General features: G+C 37.5%; 1 protein-coding gene across 1 annotated transcript in view; it reads left to right on the plus strand.

Moving 5' to 3' along the window:
- The window catches only part of LOC129436654 (coronin-7), a 213,836-nt gene extending 195,021 nt beyond the window's left edge, over nucleotides 1-18,815 (plus strand). The window contains exons 10-28 of the mRNA XM_055194898.2: nucleotides 6,715-6,769; nucleotides 6,862-6,919; nucleotides 7,003-7,148; nucleotides 8,723-8,818; nucleotides 9,947-10,045; nucleotides 10,125-10,272; nucleotides 10,413-10,588; nucleotides 10,659-10,767; nucleotides 13,316-13,402; nucleotides 13,481-13,623; nucleotides 13,701-13,805; nucleotides 13,887-13,972; nucleotides 14,051-14,186; nucleotides 14,279-14,368; nucleotides 14,847-14,963; nucleotides 15,051-15,186; nucleotides 15,412-15,503; nucleotides 17,662-17,748; nucleotides 17,839-18,815. Coding sequence (XP_055050873.2) covers nucleotides 6,715-6,769; nucleotides 6,862-6,919; nucleotides 7,003-7,148; nucleotides 8,723-8,818; nucleotides 9,947-10,045; nucleotides 10,125-10,272; nucleotides 10,413-10,588; nucleotides 10,659-10,767; nucleotides 13,316-13,402; nucleotides 13,481-13,623; nucleotides 13,701-13,805; nucleotides 13,887-13,972; nucleotides 14,051-14,186; nucleotides 14,279-14,368; nucleotides 14,847-14,963; nucleotides 15,051-15,186; nucleotides 15,412-15,503; nucleotides 17,662-17,748; nucleotides 17,839-17,847 — 1,975 coding nt within the window. The 3' untranslated portion in view covers nucleotides 17,848-18,815. The remainder of the gene's footprint in view (nucleotides 1-6,714; nucleotides 6,770-6,861; nucleotides 6,920-7,002; nucleotides 7,149-8,722; nucleotides 8,819-9,946; nucleotides 10,046-10,124; nucleotides 10,273-10,412; nucleotides 10,589-10,658; nucleotides 10,768-13,315; nucleotides 13,403-13,480; nucleotides 13,624-13,700; nucleotides 13,806-13,886; nucleotides 13,973-14,050; nucleotides 14,187-14,278; nucleotides 14,369-14,846; nucleotides 14,964-15,050; nucleotides 15,187-15,411; nucleotides 15,504-17,661; nucleotides 17,749-17,838) is intronic.
- The last annotated feature ends 79 nt before the right edge of the window (nucleotides 18,816-18,894 follow it).

Consider the following 18,894-nt stretch of genomic DNA (forward strand, 5'->3'; position numbering starts at 1 on the left):
CCCTAGGTTATATTACAGAAACATTTACTTGATAAACATTATTTCGCTAAAAACATCTAAATATTTGTCTGTGGAAATTAATTAATTAATTATTACCTCCACAAACTATCGCGGTTTGATACAGTTAATGCATATATAAACAGCGCTTTGTCAGCCATTTCAGAAGCTATAACAACAAAAAATATTAATTATTCTGACATGAAATACTAATTGAATAATGCAATGATATATAAGCTGTTTTGTTACTTTCCTGACAATGTATAATCCCAACGATATTATCCAGCGAATTCTTCTTCTTTACTCTTTTAGACTCCTCTATTTAATGCTGTATAAATAAAAGTTGTTTTACTTTGTATGCAAAGAGGGAGTGATTGTTATTAATATAAGGTTTGTTCAGTTCAGTAGTGTTGTAATAATTGTGTCAAAAACAGAAGTATAACAGTAAAACAAAAATCGGTTCTGTGTATCGGTTATCAGCACATAAGTAGACAAATATTTTGTATCGGTACACAGCAAAAAAATTATTTTCAAGAAAAAAATTCTTAGTATTTTTGTCTTGTTTTCAGTAAAAATATCTAAAAATTCTTAAATTAAGATGCTTTATCTTGATGAGCAAAACGAAAATAAGTCTAGTTTATAGACAAAAAATATCAAATTTAAGTGAATTTGTACCGAGGCCCTAAGGTGACACTGGAGCAAAAAAATCTAAAATTTAGTTTCATGTGCTCACGCAAAACCTTCATGTGCAGAATTTTTTTTCAAAGTTTAGTTTCGCGTGCTCACGTGATACTATCGCGTGCTCACGTGAAGCAATTGCGCGAGCATGTGAAACTATCGCATGCTCACGTGAAACTATCGCGTGCGCACGTGAAAGCGAAAGTTTCATGTGCGTGCGCGATAGTTTCTAGTGAGCACGCGAAACTAAACTTTAAAAAAAAAATTCTGCACATGAAGGTTTTGCGTGAACACATGAAAGTTTCACGTGAGCACATGAAACCAAACTCTAATTTTTTTACTCCAATGTCACCTTAGGGGCTCGGTAATTTTTTGCATAAAACAAGCAAAAAAAATTCTGCCAATGGGGTAAGCAAAAAATCTTGAACATTTTTCTTAAACACTAAATTCAAGAAAAATTTACTTACCCCATTGGCAGATTTTTTTGCTTGTTTTATGCACAAAATCACTTAAATTTGATATTTTTGGTCTGTAAACTAGACTTATTTTCTTGGGTCGTTTTCTCATCAAGAGAAAGCATCTTAATTTAAGAATTTTTAGATATTTTTACTGAAAAAAAGACAAAAACACTAAGATTTTTTTTTTTGTTTTTTGCAGCGTATTAAAAAAAATCTATTTTCAATTTCGGTCAATTGTTTAGCTAAAATATACATGGTTTGAATCATAAACTCCTCTTTAGAAAAGTCATAATATGAAGAGTTTCGTTGCAAAACGAGATAAATCAACCCAGTCTCACCCCATGGCGTCAATATTTGACGACACTTGACCATGCGTCAATATGTTGACGCGGAGGGTATACCTTTCGCGTCATTTTTTGACGAACTGGGGACTTCAATACTATTAAGTCCGTTGCATTCTCTTTCCTATTTTCTTACCATTTTCTACCATTTTCGCGTCGGTTTAGGGTTAGATTTACATAATGACATCCCTACCGAAACCTTTCCCTAACCCCAATGCCAGGCGACAACTGTTTAATTTCGCGTACCTAATAGTATTGAAGTCCCCAGTTCGTCAAAAAATGACGCGAAAGGTATACCCTTCGCGTCAACATATTGACGCATGGTCAAGTGTCGTCAAATATTGACGCCATGGGTGTGAGACCGTGTTAGATAAATCCATTTTAAAACATGTTTAATATTATGTTATCATGTTATTATTTTGTTTTATGGTGCTACTTAGCTGTATTTTTTAAGTTATGAAGGTTTAAATCAAAACAAACCAGCTGCAGTTGCATTGAAATTAATTGGAATGCACAACCAAAAAATGAGATTTCTGAACAATAAAAAAAACGGTGGTTATCTCGTTTTGCAACTAAACTCTTCATATGTAACATTTAGGTACAGATATGTGTACATTTGGTACCAATATGTACCTTTGTGGTACTTCTATGACTTCTTTATGAGCAAATGTACCCCAGTGACTGCTAGCGACCATTTTTTCTGACAGTAGAGGTGATATAAGAGATAACTTTAATATGAGAAACATCTGAGAAGAAAGAAGTTAAAGCCAAACTTTCTACCTCCTACCCATTAATCTCATTGCTATATGAACAGCTATGATATAAAAACGTCTGAAGATATTTACAGAATTTGTTCCCAAAAATCCCCTTCTGATAAAGTTTCCAGAACTGAGATGTTAAAGAGATCTTGTGCGTGATTTCTCTGCCTTATGTGAAGTTTGCAGCATTGGAAACCTGCAGACCCATAGGAATGAAAAACAGAAACACTGGGGTGATTTATTGTGGAGGTATGAGTTTGAGGAGGTGTGGGAACATCGGAGGTGTTTGTGTGTTTCCTGCGGAGAAACTTCGACATGGGAACACAGAGTTGCGCTAATAAAGCGTGGTAACCCCTTACTGACTTCAGAGGCCCGAGGCGAAGGCTGGGGGAGGGAAGAAGTCAACCGCCAAACACATAAACCCACCAATCACAGTTTCAGCCAGAAACTGAGGAAACGCAGCTTGCCAATCAAGTCCAGGGCACCGATCCAAGTGTGCCAGCTGATAGTGTTTTCAGCGTGGCCCAACATGTTGACTCCTTTACTGCTGCTAACACACTTCTACATTACAATTCGTGGGAAAGATGAGTTATTAGTTGTCGATTAGTAAGTAAACAACAGACGTGATGTCCCTCGTTTGACAAGATGGTGCGGATATACTTGCGTGATGTCATTTCAAGCAAAATCTAGAGTTTTAGTATTTCAAACCAGATCACCAAAAAGGTTCATTTCATTCCATGGAGGTCAAACACAAACAACATCTGAGCAATTTCATGCAAATCTAAAAAAAATTTGTTTGTCAATTTTTGGTGGCCTAAATAACAAGATGTCTCTGTTTAAAGGCGGAGTGCACAATGTTTGAAAAACGCTTTGGAAAAGTAGACGGGCCGACTACCAAAACACACTTATTGCCAATCAGCAGTAAGGAGCGTGTCTACTAACCGACATCCTTGCCGGGTTGCGTATGTGTGGGGCGGGTCTTTTAAAAGAAGGTCCAGATTCTATTGGGGTAGGGGCGTGTTTGTTTAGGTGATTTTTAAATATCAACATTGACTTTTGCACTCCACTTTTAACTCTTTCCCTGCCATTGACAATTTAATTCATCAATTAAGAGAAAATGCTTCCCTGCCAATGACGAGTTTTCACGGCAATCCATATTTCCGTTATTATCCACTAGGTGGTGCTCTTACCTGACTTACAAAACAAATGAAGACAGCGTGAAACATTTTTGTTCTTTTATTTAATATATTGTATGTTTATATATTTAAAGATGAACATTTTCTGGAAAGCATTTAACTTTTACGAAAATCATAAAAAATGCTGACGCTGGCTGGCAACTTTTAAAAAAAATGCTGGCGGGGAAATAGTTAATTTTTTAAAATATTTTTTCTAATTATTTTCTATAGTTCAGTAAGGGCAGCTTTCAGAAATGTCACATCCATAATGTTGTCTCTTCCTCATAAATGTGCACAAGAAAATTAAAAAAAAAAAATTCCCATTTTATTGTTTTTTGGTTTGTGCATTTTTTTCAATTTAGCAAAGAATGAAAAATAAATTCTCTTGAAGTGTATCAAGACTTGTGATGTCATTTCAAACAAAATCTAGAGTTTTAGTGTTTTGTACCAGATTACCAAAAAGTCAGACACAAACAACATCTGACCAATTTCATGCAAATCTAAAAAAAAAATTTTTTTACCAAACGTTTGTCAATATTTGGTGGCCTAAATAACAAGATGTCTCTTTTTAATTATTTTCCCAACATTGACAAGTTATCTTGTCAATTAACAGAAAACGCTTCCCTGCTAATGACGAGTTTTTATGGCAATCCATATATATCCATTATTATCCACTAGGTGGTGCTCTTACCCAATTTATAAAACAAATGAAGACGGAATGAAACTTTTTTTTTATTTAATATATTGTATGTTTACATATTTATAAAAGAACATTTTCTGGAAAGCCTTAAACTTTTGTGAAAATCATGTCAATGTCAGTTTTATTTATATAGCACCATTTCTACAACACATGGTTGACCAATGTGCTTTACATAAAACACATACCACATTTGCACAATAAAAATAGAAGTAAAAATTAAAAATTTAAATTTAAAAATTAAAAAGTACCACAACCATTTAAAATAAATTAAAAGAAATACAAAACTATAAATAAATCATGGTAAAACACAATGCTTCAACCAGAAATAAAAGCTTTATCAAACAGATAGGTTTTTAATTTTGACTTAAAAGTGAACACAGAGGGCGGTCATAAAAAAAATGCTGGCGCTTACTGGCAACTTAAAAAAAATGCTGGTGGGGAAAGAGTTAATTTTTAAAATATTTTTTCAAATTATTTTCTATAGTTCAGTAAGGGCAGCTTTCAGAAATGTCACATTCATAATGTTGTCTCTTCCTCATAAATGCGCACAAGAAAATTAAAATGAAAGAGCCGTCACTTCTTCCTTTTTATTGTTTTTGGGTTGTGCATTGTTTCAATTTACCAAAGAATGAAAAACAAATTCTCTTGAAGTGTATCAAGACCTTGACATCTGACTAAAGTTGATGTTTTCTTCTCCAGAAGCAAATTTCAGCAGGTTTGTTACAGGTTTAATAGTCCTGAAGCCATCTTTAGTATTTAGTGTTTTGCCTGAGGGCTCATTTGTGGTGACTTCTTCAGTATTCTGTTGTCTCTGTTAACAGGAACAGATTACAAACATCTTGATATTTAGATAAGTTGTCAATCATTTTGATTTTCTGGGTCACAAATGCACTCGTATTTTATGAAGAAGTGCTGTCAGAAATTCTTCAAACATTTGTGTTGCACTGAAGAAAATCATACGAACAACGTAAATCCTTGGGTTTGGTGTAATCCGTTTCTGTAAATGCTCTTTGAACTTTTTTAGTATTCTGTGGCTTTCTCAAAACACGCTGGTAGAAATCAGTTATATCCTCTGAGCTGTGTTGATGTGGTGTAAAGGTTTGATCTGGTCTGTGCCACGCTTACTTTGATCAAGCAGTAATGCCGCAGCATGTAACTCAAAATAGCCGGGCGTGTGTTACCCTAATTTGTACCCGCCTCATGCCTGAAGCATCACAGAGCGGAGGATGAATGTAGCGTTGTATGTGACTGACAGCAGGCAGGGCCTGTGGCGGCCTGACGTTACGCTTGAATGCTAGCCTGGGGTCAAGCGGTCATCTTAAAATGACATATATATGATGTTTTTAAATGTGTCTCTGGTCCAGGAAATAGATTAAAGCGTGGGTCTTCAACAGGGGGTCCGGGGACTTTTGGGGGTCTGTGGTGGTATCACTGTTGGTCCTCCAAATATTTTATTATGTATTATTTTTTTTTAATGAAATTAGGCATCAAACAAAAATGCATTAATAGGCCAATCTTAATTTAATACATGTACTGAGGTCCATCCTTCTCCCATTAATCCATTAAGCGGTCCATGGCCTGAAAAAGGTTGAAGACCTCTGGATTAAAGTGTTGATGTGAGGTTTATTTTGTTGGCTCTACTGCCACCTAGTGGTGAAGGAGTGATACAGTTGATAATGCACACAATTACTTTAAAGGTGACAAATCTGACTTTATCTGACTTTAAGTGCTATAATTGGGTCCCCAGTGCTTCTATGAACCTAGAAAAGATCAACCCAGTAACTTAGTTTTGGTAAACCATTCTCTGCAAGCATGTGAAAAAAATAGTTAATTGAAATTTGGCTCCCCTTGTGATGTCAGAAGGGGATAATACCGTCCCTTAATATGCACTATCCAACCACGGCACTGCCATTTAGTACAGAGATCAGCTCATTTGCATTTTAAAGGACACACCTAAAAACGGCACATTTTTTGCTCACACCTACAAAGTGGCCATTTTAACATGCTATAATAAATTATCTATATGATATTTTGAGCTAAAGCTTCACAGGTACTCTGGGGACACTAAAGATTTATTTAACATCTTAAAAAAGCCTTGTAAAATGTCCCATTTAAATGTAGATCATTGTTGAGATTTATTTTCAGAAGTTGCATGAGATTGCATGAGGGTGTTTATATTATAAGAAACATCTAAGATGAAATGTTTGTCTCTGATCAATGAACTTGATTGTTAAAGTGTTAATGCGAGGTTTATTTTGTTGGCTCTACTGCCGCCTAGTGGTGGACAAATACAATTTATAATGCACACACAGAATAAATGTTAATCATGAGACATTATTAAGATCCCTTTTGTAAGTCAAGAGGAGATGCATGAGATTACTTGGGTATTTTTTATTATAAGAAACATCTAAGATGAAAGAAATAAGCAAATATTTGTCTCTGGTCAATCAAGCGGGCTTATTTATTTAAGAGGTTTATTTTGTTTGCTCTACCGCCACCCAGTGTTGGAATAAAACTATTGATATGAATTTTCTCATATTAAGTTATTAGGTACATGGATCTTGCTTCTGTGCATCAGTAATATATGTGTATGTGTTTAATTTGCAGGACTCTGATGCCTCTGTTTGATCCTGATACTGGACTGCTCATAGTGTCTGGAAATGTATGTAACTATTCTTTAAAGCATTACATATGACTGAAGTTATATAATACTGTATGTATTTCATTAATGCAAGTTTAATTGTGTTTTATTAGGGCGAGAGTGTTATCGACTGTTTCGAGCTGACTCTCAGTGCACCTTTCTTCCCACAAGGTAACACAGATTTTGTTTTTAAAGCTCTTACGTATATTGTAAAAACTCGTTTTTAATTTTCTGGCTGTCGTCTTTGGACCCAGTGAGTCACTGTTTGACTGACACCTCGACTCGTGGCGTCGCTCTGGTTCCCAAACTGGCTGTGGATGTGAGCTGTTGTGAGGTGTTACGAGTTCTCCAGCTCACTGATAACTTCATAGTGCCCATCAGTTACCAGGTGCCACGCAAGGTGAGAATAACCACAATTACCTTAAAATAAATAAACCAGTACACTGCATAGTGTAAAGGTTAGTATATCAAATACACGAATACACTTCTATTTGTGTGTATAATTGGTTTATTATATATGTATCAGTGGCGACCGGTGACTTCTTTTTTCGAGGGCACATGATGTGAACCTCGTCAAAACATGTATTTAGCCCGTCATGTGTGTGGTTCGTCATTTCAAATTTTGTTCTCGGTGTGTCATGTGAACCATGTGCATCATGCGTCATGTCAAAATAAGTGCAGACACGTCTAAAGGGTTTATGATAAAAGACACGCTCGCGTTTCCCAGATACTCACATAATCTCATGTGTAATAATCAGAGTTTTGTGTTAAGTTACTGTCTTGGGAGTATTTTGTGAATGTGTGCGTCTCTTTTATTATAAACACGACGCATGTGCAGCAGGCACTTATTTTGTCAAAACACGTGATGCACATGGTTCACATGAAGCAACGAATATATATTTTGAAATGACGAGCAACACATATGACACTCCGAACATATATTTTGAATTCGCACCCCTCGGAAGAGAAGTCACCAGCCGCCACTAATATATACTGTGAGTGTGTGCGTGCACCTTGTTGCACCAATTTTTTTTAAAGGGCACCGATTACGCGAAATCCACTTTTACAATGTGTGTTTGGATATAAATGTGTGTTGGCATTGTTTGTGTGACTACCCTTCAATGCAAAAAATCAACCAACTCCTCCTTTTTACATTCCCTTTAAACTCAAGTCTCATTGGACATGACATTTTGATTCTCTTATCAATGTGACATCACACTGATAAAGCCCAGCCCACAGCCACTGACTGACAGTCCTCCATTGCCATAGTTTCCACCCTTAGCGAGTTGTACGCTGTTTGCCATATCTCAATAGTGAGATACTATTGGCTCAGATTGTATTAATCAGATCTATTTTAACTGAAAGCACTCACTGTCTGTTGGTACGGGAGTGAGGAGCTGAAGCTCATTTGCATTTAAAGGGACAGACACGAAAACAGCTTGTTTTTGCTCACACCCAAAAAGGGTCATTTTGGATATGCTATAATAAATGATCTGTGGGGTTTTTTTTTTAGGTGAAACATTTTGGGCACACCTGAGACTTATATTACATCTTGTGTATAATTGGCATAATAGCTGCTCTTAAATGCAAATTTCACCCAAATGTAATAATGTATAACATAATGTAAGTTCAACTTTACGCCTAGTTTCTGTTTTAGATTTTGATTTAATTTCAGTTCAAAACTTCATATCAGTTTTGCATTGCATGTATTTTGCATGTTAGTGTGGAGAATGGAGACATTGAAAGAAACTCAAAAAATAAGGAAAATAAATGCAAAATATAAATCAACGTTATTGCTACATTTTCTATATGAAATGGTGACCACAGATTTAGTCTGGGATCATTTTGTAAAAAAGTAATTTTCCGAGCAAATATTCAAACTGCTGTTTTCTACTGCTTATATTGTTTTACTAAACTGTGTAAGAGCAATATTATGGGACTGAAATAGTTTTAAGGACATTGTTTATGTTTCAGGCAGGACAGGACTTCCATGCTGACCTGTATCCAGATACTTTAGGACACACTCCAGGAATGACAGCCGATGATTGGTGGAAAGGAGAAAACAAACAGGTGCTGACCCGATCAAATAACTTCTTCAAATGAACATGAAACAGTTTAATTCATATGATATGATGCATTTCCAAGAGACACATTTTATCTGATGGACACAGATTGGATTGTAAAATTAAAAAGAAGTTATTAACATTTTTCTCTACACTGCAAAAAATGATTTTCAAGAAAAACTTTTCTTAGTGTTTTTGTCTTGTTTTCAGTAGAAATATCTAAAAATTCTTAAATTAAAATGCTTTTTCTTGATGAGCAAAACAACCCAAAAAATGAGTCTAGTTTTTAGACCAAAATATCAAATTTAAGTGATTTTGTGCATAAAATAAGCAAAAAATCTACCCCATTGGCAGATTTTTTTGCTTGTTTTATGCACAAAATCACTTTGATTTGGTGTTTTGGTCTGAAAACTAGACTTATTTTCTTGGGTCGTTTTTAACTCATTCACCGCCAGCCTTTTTGAGAAAAGTTGCCCACCTGCATTTTTGTGATTTTAACAAAATTTTCACAAAATTCCTTGCAGGAAAAATTTGTTTCTATAAATATATAAACATACAAATTATATCAAATTAAAGAACACACCCTCTGCTTTCAAACAAACAATAAACAAACAAACAAACAAAATGGGGAAAAAAACGTTTCATTATATATTTACTTTTTCTACTTAATTTAACCACTGAAATATGGATATTTCTCTTCAAAAATACAACATTTTGAGCAAAAAGCTTAAAAATTGTGTTTTTGTAAAGGAATTTATGTTAGAGATCAGACTCAGAATGACTATCAAACATAAAGGCAGTTGAAATAAATCATTAAATCTTTTTAACTTCCGTTTTTGATAAATTCGGTTTATCTGTATTACACTTTCACTTTGAAATTCGTCCAGAAAGGCATATTTATTAGTTAAATATGAACTCATAAATGACGAGATAACTCGTCAATGGCGGTTAATGAGTTAATTTAAGAATTTTTAGATATTTTTACTAAAAAGAAGACAAAAATACTAAGAATTATTTTTCTTGAAAATCATTTTTTGCATTGTATGGAGTAACATGCATAAATACAATGTGCACAACAAGACCAGTAGTATGTAGCATCAGAGAAAATGGGGTGAATTTTGTTTCCATGTTAAAGGTGGAGAGAGTCAGTCTTAACCCAAGCAAGAGGCCAAAATCCAGCACTCCATCAGCTAAGAAGCCATCGCAGGACATTACTCGTGACAAGAGCAAAGAGGTCAGTTAGAGGAAAAATGCAAAATATTTTCTCTCCCAAAAAAAAAGATTTTTAATAATAATTTTTTCTCCTATCTCAGGAAACCTCGACCTCCAGCAGTCCCCTCAGCTCCCCCAGCAGCAGTGCCGTCCCATCACGCTCTCCGTCCTCCACCAGCGGCCTGTCGTCTGGCTTCCAGCCGAGCCCAAGCCCCAGTCAAAGCTCCCGCGCCATCCAAAACATGCTTGGTAAGATGCTTAGTTAATATCATTTAGATCTGAAAAACACACAAGAAGAAGTAAATCAGTGGATATCAGGATGAAGATGCCAGATGCATAGTTTAAATCTGCTGTGCAAATCACAAAAATGAGCTAATTTCTGTCCCCAGGCCCAAGCTCCAAGTTTCGTCACATTCAGGGGGCCGTTCTGCATCGGGACACCCACATCACCAACCTACGTGGGCTTCACCTAACCACTCCCGGCGAATGTGATGGCTTCTGTGCCAATGGGGAGCGAGTAGCGGTTCCTCTCGCCATCGCTGGGGGCCAGATTGCTGTTTTTGAGGTGCAGAATCATACTGCTAGACTGTGATGGTGTCACATGTGCTTATTATTTCATCTGTATGCTGTTGCAGCTGTCTCAACCTGGAAAGTTGCCGGACACGGCCCTGCCCACCATCCAGAACTCGGTCAATGTGGCCGACTTCTGCTGGGACCCATTTGACACACACAAACTGGTTGTGGGTGAGTTTTAGTCTGCTATTTTATTATTTTCTTTATTGTTTGGGGTTTAACCTGACATTAAGATGCTTATAGTGTAAAATAGGGCTGCACAGTATTGACAGAAACTGCGATATATGCGATAACGTGCTACGCGCTAAACCCCGAGTTTTCAAACCTTTTTGTTAGCCGAACCCCCTCTAAGATTTTGAGTAAATATTTCAATACTTTAATCATACATTTGCATGTATGCCAGCAATTTATTTTAAGTTGCCAGCCAGCGCCAGCATTTTTTTTATGATTTTCACAAAAGTTCAATGCTTTTCAGAAAATGTTCTCCTTTAAATATATAAACATACAATGTATCAAATAAAAGACTCTCTGCTTTAAAAAAAATGTTTCATTCCATCTTGTTCTCTTTTTATCACCTCTCAAATATGGGCAAGTTTCTGAAAAATACAAACTTTTGAGCAAAAAACGAAGATAATTGCATGACTTTTGTTAGAGATAAGATTCAGAACAATGATCAAAACATACACAGAGTTTGAAGTGTTTGCCCTAAGGTGTTGCTTCCAGGTTTTGTAAGAGCGCCATCTGGTGGATAATAGCGGAAATATGGATTGCCATAAAACTCGTCATTGGAAGGAAAGCGTTTTCTCTTAACTCATTCACCGCCATTGACGAGTTATCTCGTCAATTATGAGTTAATATTTAACTAATAAATATGCCTTTCTGGACGAATTTCAAAGTGAAAGTGTAATAGATTGCGCCAAACCGAATTTATCAAAAACGGAAGTTAAAAAGATTTAATGATTTATTTTAACTGCCTTTATGTTTGATAGTCATTCTGAGTCTGATCTCTAACATAAATTAATTTACAAAAACGCAATTTTTTAAGCTTTATGCTCAAAATGTATTTTTAAAGAGAAATATCCATATTTCAGTGGTTAAATTAAGTGGAAAAAGTAAATATATAATGAAACGTTTTTCCCTCATTTTGTTTGTTTGTTTGTTTGTTTATTGTTTGTTTGAAAGCAGAGGGTGTGTTCTTTAATTTGATATAATTTGTATGTTTATATATTTATAGGAGATAATTTTTCCTGCAAGGATTTTTGTGAAACTTTTGTTAAAATCAGAAAAATGCAGGTGGGCAACTTTTCTCAAAAAGGCTGCCGGTGAATGAGTTAATTAAAGAGTTCACTCGTCAATGGCTGGAAAAGAGTTAACTTTAAAAACATGTATTTTTAGTTTTTTTATCAGTAGTATTTTAAATTGATATTGTTATTATTACCTGTTATTGGACATTCATCTGGTAATGTTCTTTTACTAGTACATAATTGTAATATTTTAAAAGTTATTAATTAATTTACTTATTTATTTATTTATTTGTAATTAATTGTTTTTCGTCTACTCACGAACCCCTGCAATTCCCTCATGAACCACCAGGGGTTCGTTAACCCCAGTTTTGGGGTTTTGGCTAGAAAGGATACAGCAAATGTCGAAATCTCACAAGATTTCAAGAGATTTCTGCATTTGCTGTATCTCTTTTAGTGGTCTTCACGGGTCCACTTAGATCCGAAAACCCGAGGTCTGACCCGAGACCCAAGCGTGTTTGGGCCAAAAAGTTTCACATGTGCCTCGGACACAGATCGGGTATAATATAAGTAGCCTGGGGTTCGGGTAATTTTAAATGAATGTGTTTTTGCCGAACTGACCCGAAAATACTCTCCTGTGTGTGTGCATCGGGTTCTTTTTCAACCCCTTGGTGCATGCGGGGCTGCATACACGTCAGTGCCGTTTACATTCGGGTCCAGTTAGGTTAAAAAAATTGCTACTGGGTCAGGTCGGACTCGGGTCTAATTTTCTCAGGGTTGTTTTGGGTCGGGTCTTTTGAAAAAAAGTGTGCACGTCAGGTTGTGATTCAAAAGCTTTTCTTCTGAAGTTTTTTATCAATAGTATTTTACATTGTTATTGTTATTATTACCTGTTATTGGACCATCATCTGGTAATTTTCTTTAACAGGTACATAATTATTATTTTTTGTTGTTTATTAAAAAAATTTATTTGTATTTTTCCGCAAAACATGTCTTTCTTACTTAGTATTTTTGTCTTGTTTTCAGAAAAAAATTCCATTGGCAGATTTTTTTTTTGCTTGTTTTAAGCACTAATTTACTTAAAGTTTTTTTTTAAACTAAACTTATTTTCCTATGTCATTTTGCTCATCAAGAAAATACATCTTAATTTTAAAATTGTAAAATATTTTACTGAAAACTAGCAAAAATATTAAGTGAGAAAGTCATTTTTTTGCAGTGAATTAAATTTACTCACAAACCCTCTGCAATTCCCTCGCGAACCACCAGGGTTTCGTGAACCCCAGTTGGGGAACGATTCAAAATACGATGCAATCCAATTTTGTTTTTTAAAAACAATTTAAATTATAGTATATATAAATTATATGTGTTTTGGGTAAACTTTCCCTTTAAGGTTTTAAATGAAATTTTAGATAGGTGTAAGTTAACCCAATTTCTGTCCACACTGTAATTAAACTCTCTCTGATGTTTGTGTCCAAAAGCCGGTGATGATGCCAAGATCCGTGTGTGGCGTATTCCCAAAGGAGGCCTGAAAGAAACCCTGACTGAGCCGGAGTGCGTCCTGCGGGGTGAGCGAGCACCACACATCACCTCCAAACTTAATATTGTAACAGTGTTTGATTGACACGTGTTTCGATCAACGGCAGGACACACCGAGAAGATCTACTCCATCAAGTTTCACCCGCACGCCTCAGGACTGCTGGCGTCCTCGTCCTACGACCTCACGGTGCGACTGTGGAACCTGGAGACGGGTGAGGAAGTCAAGCGACTCGGTGGACATCAAGACCAGGTGAAAGACTGAACTACTGAAGTCTAGTTGTGTCACGTGATCGTGTTATGAATTACTTAATCCTTGTGTATGTGTAGATATTCGCACTGGCTTGGAGCCCAGATGGAAAACTGCTGGCCACCGTGTGTAAAGATGGAAAAGTGCGTCTGTATGACCCACGCAAGTCCACTTTACCCATTCAGGTCAGGTTCATTAGTAATAAATCAATCATTTAAATCAGATTAAATCCTGTTTCGACTCTTCACTGTGCTTTGCTTTTTCAGGAGGGTCCAGGTCCTGAGGGCCAGAGGGGGGCGCGTGTAGTGTGGGTCTGTGATGGCAAATACCTGCTGGTGTCAGGATTCGACTGGTAAGCAGATAACCTATACTGTGCAAAAAATGGTACGATAGTCTGGTTTTTAAAACATCTCTTTCATCTTGTGTATAGTCGCAGTGAGAGACAGCTGTACCTGCTCTCTGCCGAGTCCTTGGCCACCGTGGCCTCTTCACCTGCCGATGTATCCCCGTCGACTCTTATCCCGTTTTATGACCCGGACACCAGCGTCCTCATCCTTACCGGGAAGGTGTGCCAGCTAATATGGTGTTTATCATAATCCAACATAAGAAAACGTCAGATATCGTAAAGTAACCACATAATTTGACGATATGTTTGCAGGGTGATACGAGAGTTTATATCTATGAGATCGTGCCAGAAGCGCCGCACTTCATGGAATGCAGTAGTTTCAATTCTTCAGAACCACACAAGGTATTGCAGTAATATTTCAGTTTTGTGATGTGCATTTTGAGACAAAACAATGGCTCCGAAGTATGTTAAGATATATGAGTGCAGGGTGTTCTTAAATTAAAACAGCCTATACATGCATTTTAGAATGGGACTAGGAAAAGCCCTGTCCAGGAAACAACTTATTTGTGTTAAAGCAACACTATGTAGTTTCCCTGTAAAAATGACTTACAGCTCCCCCATCTGGTTGAAAAGCCCAACAGTGCCTGGAATCAGACACTCTTCTGCAGGCAGGGTGAGGGGCGGGGCTGTGTGCTCTACCCTCCACCGCCACTTTCAGAGTGTGCTTGTAGCAGCTAGGAGGCTGCTCAGGTTGCAGCAACAGTACAATTTGTCAAGTTAAAAGCTGTTCTATCACTGAAATAATTTTAGAGACATTATTTAAAAATAAAAAAACTACATAGTGTTGCTTTAATAAAGGTTCTTTATTGTGTTATCACAGGGGTTGTGTTTCCTGCCCAAGACTGAGTGTAATGTTGGTGATGTGGAGGTGGCCAGAGCCGTGCGACTCGGCAAGAGCACCGTGGAACCCCTGGCCTTTAAAGTGCCCCGTGTCAGAGTAAGAGGAGCAGCGCTGACATCTAGTGGACAGTTGGAGAACACGCTCTTAAGCTGTCTTATATTTATGTTTTTTTTGTCTTCACAGAAAGAGTTTTTCCAGGATGATATATTTCCTGACACTGCTGTGTGGTGGGAAGCGTCACTGACAGCGGCATCCTGGCTGTCTGGATCTGATGGACGACATCGCAAAGTTAGCCTGCGGCCCAAAGACATGACACCCGGTAACTAACTAACACACAATCATATCACTCTCTCTCTCTCATTCCCATTACTGTAAAGTACTTCGGTGATACTGTGGTACAGAGATAGTAATACCATCTAACTGATTAACACATTTGTATCATGGTAGAACTTGAAAAGAATACCTTGATATTACCATGTTAAATGTCCAAGAACTGTGGTTATACCATGGTTTGTTAATGTTTTATTTGTGTTTAATCACACAGTTAGCGAAGCCCCAAAAGAAGCTCCTGTAAGAAAATATCTGCCATCTTCTGTCTACCTGGAGGAGAAGACTGATGAACAGAAGAAAGAGGAGGTGTGTGATGGATGGATAGAATGATGGATGGGTTGATGGATAGAACGATGGATGGATGGATGGATGGATGGATGGGTTGATGGATGGAGAGAATAATGAGTGGATAGAAGAGGGATGGATGGAGAGAACGATGGATGGATGGGTTGATGGATAGAACGATGGATGGATGGAAGGGTGGGTTAATGGATAGACAGATGGATGGATGGATGGGGCGAAACGATGGATGAATGGGTTGATAGATAGAGGGATGGATGGATAGAACGATGGATGGATGGATAGATGGAGAGAATGATGGATGGATGGATAGATGGAGAGAATGATGGATGGATGGATGGATGGATGGATAGATAGATAAGATGGATGGATAGATGGATGGATGGATGGATGGATGAATAGAAGAATAGATAGATGGATGGATGGATGGATGGATGGATATGATGGAAACGAAGCATAGATGGAGAGAACAATGGATGATGGATGGATGGGTTGATGGATGGATGGATGAATGGATGGATGGATGGATTGATAGAACGATGGATGGATGGAAGGATGGGTTAATGGATGGACAGATGGATGGATGGAGGGATGGATGGATGGATAGAACAATGGATAAATAGATGGATGGATGGATGGATATGATGGATATGATGGAAACGAAGCATGGATGGAGAGAACAATGGATGATGGATGGATGGGTTGATGGATGGATGGATGGATGGAGAGAATGATGGATGGATGGATGGATGGATGGATAGATAGATAAGACAGCTGGATGGATGGATGAATAGAACAATAGATAAATGGATGGATGGATGGATGGATACGATGGATACGATGGAAACGAAGCATGGATGGAGAGAACAATGGATGATGGATGGATGGGTTGATTGATGGATGGATGGATGGATGGAGGGATGAATAGAACAATAGATAAATGGATGGATGGATGGATACGATGGATACGAAGCATGGATGGAGAGAACAATGGATGATGCATGGATGGGTTGATGGACGGATGGATGGGTTGATGATTGATGGAGAGAATGATGGATGGATGGATAGATAGATAAGACGGATGGATGGATGAATAGAACAATAGATAAATGGATGGATGGATGGATACGATGGAAACGAAGCATGGATGGAGAGAACAATGAATGATGGATGGATGGGTTGATGGATGGATGGAGAGAACGATGGATGGATGGATGGATGGATGGATACGATGGATGGATGGATGAATAGAACAATAAAAAGATGGATGGATGGATGGATATGATGGATACGATGGAAACGAAGCATGGATGGAGAGAACAATAAATGATGGATGGATGGGTTGATGGATGGATGGAGAGAACGATGGATGGATGGATGGATACGATGGATGGATGGAAGAATTGAACAATAAAAAGATGGATGGATGGATACGATGGAAACGAAGGATGGATTGGTTGATGGATGGATGGATGGATGGATGGATGGATGGATGGATGGATGGAGAAAACAATGGATTGAGAGAATGATGGGTGGATGGATAGATGGATGGATGGATGGAGAGAACGATGGATGGATGGCTTGATGGATAGAACGATAGAACGATGGATGGATGGATGGATGGACGGATTGGGTGACAAATGGATGGATGGATGGAGAGAACGATGGATGGATGGATGGATAGAACGATAGAATGATGGATGGATGGAGAGAACGATGGATGGATGGATAGATAGAACGATGGATGGATGGGTGGGTTGATGGATGGAGAGAATGATGGATTGAGAGAATGACGAGTGGATGGATAAGAGGGATGGATGGATGGGTCGATGGATAGAACGATGGATGGATGGACGCATGGGTTAATGGATGGACGGATGGATGGATGGGGTGAACGATGGATGAATGGATGGGTTGATGGATAGAACGATGGATAGATGGATGGATGGATGGATGGATGGAGAGAACAATGGATGATGAATGGATGGATGGATGGGTTGATGGATGGAGAGAACGATGGATGGATGAATGAATAGAGATGATGAGGATAGATAGATACAATAGACAGACAGACAGACAGACAGACGATCGATTGATTTTGTATGTTGTTTTATCCATCTATCTAACTGTGTGTTTGTTACAAATGTGTGTTTGTGTGTTGTAGCTCCTCAGCGCTATGGTTGCAAAGCTGGGTAACAGAGAAGATCCCCTGCCACAGGAGTCTTATGAAGGAGTGGATGAAGAGGAGTGGGTGAGTGGAGACCCATCCTAATACAAACACATGAAAACACACACACAATTCATAACAATCCTCATTCCTCTGTGTGTTTGTGTGTTTCAGGACGATTAATCTCAAGCGTTGCCTTGCGGTCGAGTCAGGGTGCCAACAGCAGTGCCCACTGTGTTCTCGCCATTCCAGGGTGCCAACGTACCTCTGACGTACCTCACACACACACACTCCTAAATCTTCCTTATCTTCCCATATATACGGCCTGCTGATTCACTCACACATACTCTGGTGCCTCTGTTATAGAGATAATCACTTGTTATCATTGGTTTAAATGGGATTATAAATGTTTACTATTAATGGTTGAATAAGAAGCTCATTAGAAGACATTCATCTCAGATGCATGATGTGCACACTGTATGTTTTTATAAACTTAAATTTGTGGAACAGGGTCAGACACAACTGTAATTTTTCAGTGATTTTAATAGTGAGCATCAGTTTTGTACTCTACATTGTTGAATGTATGAAAACTGCATGATAGCCAATGTACTCTGTTTTGTAACACAGAACTTTTCTGGATTTTTCACTGTTGAAAAGTGCTTGTTGGATCTTTTGCATTTATATTGTGGTAGTTTGTAGGTGTGATATGCAGCGTTATAACATTGTTTTATTTGTATGGAATGGAACAAAATATCTCTGTACCTCAAAACAAATCATGGGGAGACTGTTAAAACTGGAAAAAATATTTCTTAATCACAGTATTAACACAAATCAATGCATAAACTATTTTAACTCTGAATCAGGTCAGTAAGGTAATGCAATACAACTAATTTTTTTTACTAAACATGTTTACATGTGCCAGTACAGGAGTCATGCATGTTATTGCACTCCTCCCGTGTGATGTCGTGTGACGTGTGATCATGTATTCATATTTAGACAGTGAATATTATTGGATATTATAGTGGTCTGGTGTTTTTAATATACAAGTAATTTGTTACCAATCTTTTTGAAAAAACGCTTCTCAACATGTTTTTAATACTTTGGAGGCAATAAATTTTGTGTTTTTAATGGAATCGGTTTTGTGGAGTGTTGTCTTAAAATAAATACTTGATCGTATGATTGCTATGAAAAAAAAATAAGTCCGTGTTGTGTTTTTATATTTGTTATTTC

The sequence above is a fragment of the Misgurnus anguillicaudatus genome, chromosome 19, assembly GCF_027580225.2.
Source record: "Misgurnus anguillicaudatus chromosome 19, ASM2758022v2, whole genome shotgun sequence".
Taxonomy (NCBI): Eukaryota; Metazoa; Chordata; class Actinopteri; order Cypriniformes; family Cobitidae; genus Misgurnus; species Misgurnus anguillicaudatus.